We start from the raw sequence: 9,561 nt of genomic DNA on the forward strand, positions 1-9,561 counted from the left end.
TAGCAATGTCCCCAGTTAGATATATTTGCCCACCCCCAGGTTACCGGGGTGCTGGTGGCATTCTCTATTTTGACCTGGGTGGCTGTCACACAGATGCATAGATATGTAAAAAAAAAAATCATTCAGCTGTAACTTAAGATTCATGCACTTTACTATAAGAACATTGTACTTCAATTTATTAAAGTAAATTAAAATTTTAAAAACTTGTTTCCTCCCTAGGAGGTCTCTGTTTCCTCACTGGTAAAATGAGGGAATCAGACAAGAGCATCTTCCTGCTCTAACCTCTTTTTTTTAAAATTTTTATTTAGTTTTGGCTGTGTTGGATCTTTGTTGCTGCGCGCGGGCTTTCTCTAGTTGCGGAGAGCGTGGGCTACTCTTCGTTGCGGTGCGTGGGCTTCTCATTGCGGTGGCTTCTCTTTTTTTTTTTTTTTTTTAAACATCTTTATTGAAGTATAATTGCCTTACAATGGTGTGTTAGCTTCTGCTTTATAACAAAGTGAATCAGTTATACATATACAATATGTTCCCATTTCTCTTCCCTCTTGCATCTCCCTCCCTCCCACCCTCCCCATCCCACCCCTCTAGGTGGTCACAAAGCCGGTGGCTTCTCTTGTTGCAGAGCACGGGCTGTAGGCATAATCTCTTATTTTGAGGGAAGAACTGAAGTGGCACAGCCCAGAGATGCACCGTCCAATATGGTAGTCACTAGTCACAAGTGGCTACTGTGCACGTGAAATGTGATTAACCCAAATTGGGATTTACCGTCGGTGAATGTAGTAGGCAGAATTCTAAGATGATTCCCAGTGACCCTTACCCCTGTATACTCTCCTCCTCTTTGAGAGCAGGTAAAAGGGAGACTGTCCTGGGTGGGCCTGGCCTAAGCAGGGGAGTCCTTTAAAAGCAGAGCATTTTCTCTGGCTGCTCACACAGCCCTCCGGTTTGCCTAGGAGAATTTAAACCTCCACGTTGGGACTGCCTGTGGGCCCACGTGGCCAGGAACAGCAGGCAGCCTTTAGGAGCTGAGAGTGATCTGCAGCAGACAGCAAGCAGGGAAAGAGGGAGGTCAGTTCTACAACCACAGGGAAACGAATTCTGCCAACAATCTGTGAGCTGGAAGAGAAGCCCACACCCCAGATGAGAACCACCACCCTGGCTGACAACTTACCTTCAACCTAGTAAGACCCTGAGTAGAGAATCTAGCCATGCCATACCCAGACTTTTGACCCACAGAAACTATGAGATGATAAATTTTGTATTGCCTTAAATTGCTAAGTTTGTGGTAATCTGTTACACAGCAATAAAAAACTAATACCCTGGGGTTTCCCTGGTAGTGCAGTGGTTAAGAATCCGCCTGCCAATGCAGGGGACACGGGTTCAAGCTCTGGTCCGGGAGGGTCCCACATGCCATGGAGCGGCTGGGCCCGTGTGCTGCGGCTAATGAGCCTGTGCTCTAGAGCCCGTGAGCCACAACTACTGAGCCCGTGCGCTGCAACTACTGAAGCCTGTGTGCCTAGGGCCCGTGCTCCGCAACGGGAGGGGCCACCGCAGTGAGAGGCTCGCATACCGCAACAGGGAGTGGACCCCGCTCGCCGCAGCTGGAGGGGGGCCCACGCGTGGCGGCGAGGACCCAATGCAGCCAAAAATAAATAAATAAAATAAATAAATTTATTTAAAAAGAAAAAAAACTAATACCCTGGATTTTGAAGACTTAGCACCAAAATGAATATGTAAAATATCTCGTTAATAATTTATTTACTGATTCCATGTTGAAATTATAATATTTTGGTTAAATAAATTACATTATTAAGACTAACGTCACCCGTTTCTTTTTACTGTTTTTAAATGTCACTATAAGAAAATTTTAAATTCTATATGTGGCTTACATTACATCTATTGGACAATGTTGGCCTAGAGGACTCAGAAGTCAACCATATGACCTTGAGCAAGTCACCTCACCTCTCAAAGCCTTACATTTCTTATCTGTGAGATTGGAATAATATCAATACTAGCACCTACGCCACAGATATATTTGCAGTTTAAGAGATGAGGTTTGTAGAATACTGGGCCCAAGGTAAGAGCTCAATAGATAAATCATTATTATTAACCATATTTGTAAAGTAGGAATCCTTTCCTGTATCCAGGTCCTAATCTTCAGGACCCTCTCCCCAACCAGGCACACAGTAGGTGCTTAATAAATGCTTGTGGGTTACACAACCTTGACAAAACTCTTTGGCACAGTTCTCTCTTACCCCCGGCACCACGAATCAGGAATTTGTGGGCAGGTGATGACACTGAACTTCAGGGGCAAAATGATCTGTTTCAGGCACAAAATGATCTGTTTCAGGCTTGATCTGTTTCAAGATTTCCCTGCGGAAATCTTGGAAGATGTGAGTTCCAATCCCAGGTCCACAACTCCTAGCTAAGTACCCTGAGCTAATGACTGGGGCTTGTCTGTGAAATGGGTAACAGAAGACCCTGTCCATGTCGTTTGTGTCAGGAATAACTTAGGTAAGTCACCTGAAGCCTGGTGCCTGGCCCATACTAAGGACTCAATTAAAGGAAGCTATTATTACTGCTGCTGCTGTTGTTGTTCCTTTGTCAGAGAAGCTCCGGCCAAAATCCCTCTCTAGAGGGACCCGCGCCCCTTAAATTACCCCTCATCTCCTGGCCCCTGACTTGTGGGGGGATGTCCTGGCTGGGCCCCATCTCCAGACATCCCCCCTCTCCCCATCTGAGTCAGGAATAGAAACCCCCGCCTCCGACAGCCCGCGGCCTCCCTCCCTCCCCGGGCAGCGATCAATGCGGCCTCAGCCACCGGGACGGAGGAAGACGGGGAAGGAGGGGTCAGCGGGACCTCTGGGCAGAGACGTCGGGCGCGGCCAGCGGCTCTCCAGCCTCGGCACCTTCCGGGACCACGCGGCTGGCGGACGCCCTACAGGGCCCGCGACAGGTACGGGACCTCCCTGGGGGAGGGAGGCACGGTCCGGGGAAGGGGCGGGGGCTGCGAGAATGCAAGGCCAGGCTGCCCTGGGTCCCGGTGCCCGTGTCCCTGCTATGAGACCCCCCCACCCCTAACCCAGGAGGGAGCAATGTGGGGCTGGCCGGGCTTGGGCTGTCCTGTCTGCTCATCAACACAGTGGGATTCGAAAACCTCCCTGTCAGGGTTGGTGGAGGGATTAAACCCGCGAAGTGTATCTGGAGCCCAGCGAAATGACCAGCACGTAGTAGGTGCTCAGAATAAATGTGTGGAGAGAGTCTTGAATCAAAAAGCCTAGTTTCCAACCTCAACTGTGCCATGGGCTAGCAGGGTAATTTGAGCAAATCACTTAATCTTTCTTACTGATCCTCAGATTCTAGGCAGGGAAGGTTTGTTAAATTAATCATCCCATTTCATAGAGCAGGGAGGTGAGTTCCAGAAAAAAAGAGAAAGCGATTTGCCCACAGTCCTGCACCTAATGGTTGATGGAACTAGATTAGAAACTCATCTTTTGACACCAAGTCCAAGCAGGGGGGGAAGGCGTGGCGCTGCATCACATATGTATTTATTGTGCACAAATTATGTGCCAGGGACTGTGCTGCCGATAAACAATTTACCTCATTTAATCCTCAAAACTTCTTATGGAAAGTATGATGTTCCCCAGTTTACAGATGAGGAAACTGAAGTTCAGAGAGGGGCATGATTCTGCTCAAGGTCAACAGTTAGTAAGTGGCAGACTCAGAATCTGAACCTATGTCTGATGAGGGACGTGCAAGGGGTTGACAGTTATTGAGCACCTATTGTGTTCCAGGGGCTTTGCACACATACTCACAATAACCCTTCACCAGAAGTGCTGCTATCCCCATTCTATAGATAAGGGAGCTAAAACCCAGAGCTGGAGGAGACTGGTCAGAGGTCACACAAGTGACAGAGCTAAGGACGAAACCCCGACCCCCTTAAACACCAAGCCCAGGGTAAGTGAAGGGCACCCTGCCCGCTCCCTGCCAGGCACTGGGCCAGCTGCTTGATACATACTCAGTCCCCCGTCCACCCAAGGGAAGCAGGCATTACTGAACCCACAGCACAGATGAGATTTCTGAGGGTCAGGAGGTGAGTCACTAGTCCTCAATTCCAGCAGAACTTGGAGACAGTAAGCAGTGGAAAGATGTAACATTTCCTGAGCATCCACTAAGGCCGAGCACTTCCATAACCTACCTTAATCCTCCAGCCTTCCTTGGGAGCCGGTGCTATTGTCCGCATTGTGAATTGCGCATCATGCCAGAAAATGGGACCTGGAGGAAAGCATCTTCCTCAAGGCTCCAGATGCATCAAGGGTGGCTATAAACCCAGGTTTGCCTGACTCCAGGAGACAAACAGGTCGATGATTTACTACACCCCTTCTGGGAGCCAGGCCTGCTAAAGGTCATTTAATCTTTCTAACCACACTTGGAGATGGATATTTTTAGCTCCATTTGACAGAAGTTCAGAGAGGTGACATGACTTGCTTATGGTCACACAAGAGTGCCAAACTTCAATCAGACTGACTCTACAGATGCTTTAAATAGTCTAAGCGAATGGCTCTCAATCTTGACCACGCATCAGAATCACCCTCCAAGCTTGTTGAAACACAGACTGCTGGACCGCATCCCCTGACTTTCTGATTCAGCAAGTCCAGAGCAGGCTGAGAGTACGCTGCGTCCCCGACAAATTCCAGGTGATGGTGAAGCTGGTAGTCCAGGGAACACACCTTAAGAACTTCTGGTCTAAACTGATTCTCTCAACGACCCTAGATAGTAATGCTTACTATCCCGCTGTGTAGAGGAGGAAGCTGAGCTTCAGAGTGCTGGCTTGAGCAAGAGCCCATAGGAAGCCTCTGGTATGCGAGAATCCAAGTTTGGGCAAGGAGACGTCCTGAATGAGCAGCCACTCGGTGCCAGGACATCCTGCCATTCGATAGCTTTCATAATCCTCCAAGGGACATCTCAGCATCCACTTTATGAAAATGAAGGGGTGGGGGCAGTTCTCAGTGATTTGGCCAAGGACCCCAGTGGGGGAGTGAGGGATATTCAAGCCCAAGCTTGACTCTTGAGTCCAGAGGGCACTTGACACTGTGTGCCTACGGCGTACCAGACGCTTCACGTAGAGCCTCCAACACCCGTGGCTGGGGATGGAGCAGGGAGGGGATTTAGATCCGGTCTTCGTGGAAGGGAGGTGGTCCGGGAACGCCCCCTTCAGCGTGCCCCTCCCCTGTCCGCAGGGTCAGCGCGCGGCAGCCATGGTGAGCGAGTCCCCGGGGCCCGGAGCCCGGGTCCCCTGGCGGCGAAGCGACGAGGCGCTGCGCGTGAACGTGGGCGGCGTGCGGCGGCGGCTGAGCGCCCGCGCCCTGGCGCGCTTCCCGGGCACGCGGCTGGGCCGCCTGCAGGCCGCGGCGTCGGAGGAGCAGGCGCGATGCCTGTGCGACGACTACGACGCGGCGGCGCGCGAGTTCTACTTCGACCGGCACCCGGGCTTCTTCCTGAGCCTGCTGCACTTCTACCGCACCGGCCGCCTGCACGTGCTCGACGAGCAGTGCGTCTTCGCCTTCGGCCAGGAGGCCGACTACTGGGGCCTGGGCGAGAGCGCGCTGGCCACGTGCTGCCGCGCGCGCTACCTGGAGCGGCGCGTGGCACGACCGCGCGTCTGGGACGAGGACAGCGACACGCTGAGCAGCGTGGACCCGTGCCCCGAAGAGATCTCTGACGTGCAGCGAGAGCTGGCGCGCTACGGGGCGGTGCGCTGCGGCCGCCTGCGCCGCCGCCTCTGGCTCACCATGGAGAACCCGGGCTACTCGCTGCCCAGCAAGCTCTTCAGCTGCGTCTCCATCGGCGTGGTGCTCGCCTCCATCGCCGCCATGTGCATCCACAGCCTGCCCGAGTACCAGGCCCGCGAGGCAGCGGCCGCCGTGGCCGCGGTGGCTGCGGGCCGCAGGGTGGAAGGTTTGCGCGACGACCCGGTGCTGCGGCACCTCGAGTACTTCTGCATCGCCTGGTTCAGCTTCGAGGTGTCGTCGCGCCTCCTGCTAGCGCCCAGCACGCGCAACTTCTTCTGCCACCCGCTCAACCTCATCGACATCGTGTCTGTGCTGCCCTTCTATCTCACGCTACTGGCCGGCGTGGCACTCCGAGACCGGGTCGGAGCGGGTGGCGAGGAGCTGGGCGACCTGGGCAAGGTGGTGCAGGTGTTCCGTCTCATGCGCATCTTCCGCGTGCTCAAGTTGGCGCGCCACTCCACTGGGCTGCGCTCGCTGGGTGCAACGCTCAAGGTAAGGTTAGGGGTTTCGTGGAGGCGGGTGTAACCATGGGGCAGGTTAGCAGGGGAACTTCCAAGCCTGTGGTGTCCAGGCACACGGGACTAGACACCAGGTGTGCATTTCACGTCCAGTCCTACCTTCCCAATAGCCCTGTAAGAAAGGTCTTTCTGTTATCTGTTTCCCAGGAGAGAAACGGAAAAGCGAGGCAGAGCTTTGCTTGTCTTTCTTTCCAAAACCAAACCAAAACAAACAAACAATAACAAAAACAAGACAAAGGTTACTTTGGATCTATCTGTCAAACATCACAAAAATATGCCAAGCAGGATGCTCACTGGCTTCTCTGCGGAGCCTTCGTGCTGATATTATCAGGGAGCACGGGTATCATAGGTCACCCGTCATAGGCTGAGTCTAGCAATAGCCCCAGAACTAACACTTACTGACTGCTAACTCTGTGCCAGTTTCATATCCATTATCGATTTCATCCTCAGGACAGCTTCCTCAGGAAGATGCTATTATTTATTCCCTTCCCGTAGATGAAGAAGCTGAGGTTGGAGGGTTGGCTTTTTAAAGCCTGGTTGCAATTTATTGAGCACCCGCCCTGTGTCGGGGCCTGCGCTGGGGGTGAATCACTGCCCTGGCAAGCTTACCCTCAAGGGGGTGAAATTAGCCTGGTTTTGGGAGGGAGGAAATGTGAACAGCTTGGAAGAAGGCCTGGAGAGGGAAAAGGATGATGCTGGGAGGGGGACATGGAGGGAAGGGTGTGCCCACTGAAGAGGTTGGAGAGGTGAGTGGGGCAGGGTACTGAAGGGTCGTGAACTCTTGGCCCACAATTTTGGACTTTTTCCCGTGGGAATAGGGGATCCTGTGAGAGGTTTAAACAGGGGCAAGTATTTTCGTGACTACTTTGCAGATGTGGAAACTGAGGTTCCAAGAGGTGGCAGGACTTGTCAGAGGTTCCTCTGCAAATAAGTGGTACAGCCCAGAGAAGAATCCACCTGGTCCTGACCCTAGCACCTCTTTCTCCTAAAGCTCCATGCAACCCTGTTAAGAATCCCTAAAAGGTGCTGAAAGACCCCTTCCACCCGTGGCTTAGGAAAGCCTTTTGCATGCTCTCACGGCAGGGCAGCCAGGATGCTGGGTGCAGGCAGGGTGACCTGGGCAGACTGCTAGGGCAGGTAGAGGGAATTCCATTAGCTAGACGCCTGAACTGAGCATTTCTCCAGGGACAGTCCGCCCCAGAACTCTGCCTTGCCTCCACCATGCAGGAAGCCAGGGCCTGATGCTGCTAGCTTTTTCTGCAAGGAAGGAGAAGAGTGCTGATCAAAGCTGCAGCGTCCAAGGCACGGGTGTGAGACTTTGGATGAGAGCCTTGCTACTCAAAGCCAGGCCCCTGGCCAGCAGCAGTTTTCTAATTACCTGGGAGTTTGCAAAATCTGTGGCCCTACCCCAGACCTACTCAGTTAGTTCCCCCTACATGATTTCTCTGCACCTTATAGTTTGGGAGGCCCTGTTCCAGACTAGGGGTTCTCAGCCTCAGCACTATTGACATTTGGGGCCAGATAATTCTTTTTGGGTTGCGGGGTGCTGTCCTGTGCATTGTAGGGTGATTAGCAGCATCTCTGGCCTCTACCCACTAGATGCCAGTAGCACGCCTCTCCCAGCTGTGACGACCAAAAATGTCTCTAGACAGTGCCACGTGTCCCTTGGGGGACAGAACTGCACTATTCGAGAATCAGTGCCATAAGGCTTGGCCTTGGGGGCAGAACAAATATACATACCCATAGGCAAGTGCATTCAATGGGTGGTCCAGGGCACTTATATATCCTCTTAGCTTCCTTGAGAGGCAGAAAATATTTGTGTACTTATCAGAAATGGGATAGACCAGTCAGAAGGACATGAAACCAACTCTTTACACTGTGGAATATAAACTGTGGTTCTCTCTTGGTTCTGCAACAGTGTAAAAATCACCAGCTTTCCATTAACAGGCTGGCGCCACCAGTGGCCCCTGCATTAGAAGAAACAGCCATGGTTTAGCAGGCAGGCACTTTGGACAACAGAAATCAGGCCTGTGTTCAATCTCAGGGCGATGTGCTGGCTACTGTAGTTGAACGATCTTAGTGTGCAGGCAGGGCACCTGGGTGTTGGCACCAGCTCCACTTTGCTCCGTGACTTTGGACCTGCCCCTTCTGCTCTCTGGGCCTCAGTTTCCCCATATGCCCAATACCGGGTCTGTAAGTTCACCAACTCTGACTTCCTGCATTCTCTTCCAGCACAGCTACCGTGAGGTGGGCATCTTGCTGCTGTACCTGGCCGTGGGTGTGTCTGTGTTCTCCTGCGTGGCCTACACAGCCGAGAAGGAGGAGGATGTGGGCTTTGACACCATCCCGGCCTGCTGGTGGTGGGGCACGGTGAGCATGACCACCGTGGGCTATGGGGATGTGGTGCCGGTGACAGCGGCTGGCAAGCTGGCAGCGTCGGGCTGCATCCTCGGGGGCATCCTGGTGGTGGCGCTCCCCATCACCATCATCTTCAACAAGTTCTCCCACTTCTACCGATGCCAGAAGGCCCTGGAGGCTGCCGTGCGCAACAGTGACCACTGGGAGTTTGAGGACTTGCTGAGCAGCGTTGACGGAGTGTCGGAGGCGTCTCTGGAGACCTCCCGAGAGACCTCGCAGGAGGGAAGATCTGAAGACCTGGAGGCCCAGGCCACTAATGGGCCTCCAAACTCTCAGCTTTATTAAAACCAGGGCTCCATGCCCCCCTTCCCACACCCCTGCAGTGAGCTGAAACAGAGCAGAGATTCCTCCCCTGCTTAAGTTCTTCCTGGTGGCATGACCTCTCAGTATCACTCACTCTGGCTTCAGAAGTGATACCTGGAGGCCGGGTCCTTTCCTCCAAAGGCGCAGGGCAGCGTAGCGCTACCCTAGATTCTGTGAGTCTGGGGAGCAACCCAGAGACCTTTCTAAACGAACCTCCGAGCCACCCACGATGCCGGCATGAGCCAAAGAGGGAAAGTCAGAAGGATGCTAGCAATTCCTGAGCACCTTCTGTCTCTTAGCCATGTCACATTGGCCCTGTGTTGGAGGATGAGAATCGTCCCCATTTCACAGATGAGGAAACAGGCTCAGAGAGGCACAATGACTTGCCCAGATGGCGCACAACTAGAACTAGTAGAGCCAAGGTTGGAATCCCAGCTCGTTGGTCTGCCAAGGCAATGTTCCTTCCGCTGGTCTTTCTTCTGCCCTCACAAAATTTGCATGTGGTTGTAGGGGGAACCCCCTACATGGGGGGAACC

General features: G+C 53.0%; 1 protein-coding gene across 2 annotated transcripts; it reads left to right on the plus strand.

The window, feature by feature from the left end:
* Positions 1 to 4,694: 4,694 nt before the first annotated feature.
* KCNS1 (potassium voltage-gated channel modifier subfamily S member 1) lies at positions 4,695 to 9,007 on the plus strand. 2 transcript variants are annotated; one of them, XM_059897519.1, is made up of 3 exons: positions 4,695 to 4,775; positions 5,241 to 6,278; positions 8,537 to 9,007. In XM_059897519.1, exons 1-3 carry the CDS (start codon positions 4,695 to 4,697, stop codon positions 9,005 to 9,007), a joined length of 1,590 nt encoding a protein of 529 aa, XP_059753502.1. The 2 variants fall into 2 exon arrangements, with proteins under 2 accessions (XP_059753502.1, XP_059753504.1); XM_059897521.1 differs by having other exon boundaries at positions 4,695 to 4,770; positions 5,251 to 6,278.
* Positions 9,008 to 9,561: the final 554 nt, after the last annotated feature.

The sequence above is a fragment of the Balaenoptera ricei genome, chromosome 15 (genome assembly GCF_028023285.1).
Source record: "Balaenoptera ricei isolate mBalRic1 chromosome 15, mBalRic1.hap2, whole genome shotgun sequence".
Lineage (NCBI taxonomy): Eukaryota > Metazoa > Chordata > Mammalia > Artiodactyla > Balaenopteridae > Balaenoptera > Balaenoptera ricei.

Coding starts and splice junctions, on each gene's coding strand:
- KCNS1 (XM_059897519.1), top strand. CDS start 4,695: ATGGTGAAGCTGGTAGTCCAGGGAACACACCTTAAGAACTTCTGGTCT. Junction 4,776..5,240: donor CAACGACCCTAGATAGTAAT/GCTTACTATCCC, acceptor CCGCAGGGTCAG/CGCGCGGCAGCCATGGTGAG. Junction 6,279..8,536: donor CGCTGGGTGCAACGCTCAAG/GTAAGGTTAGGG, acceptor ATTCTCTTCCAG/CACAGCTACCGTGAGGTGGG.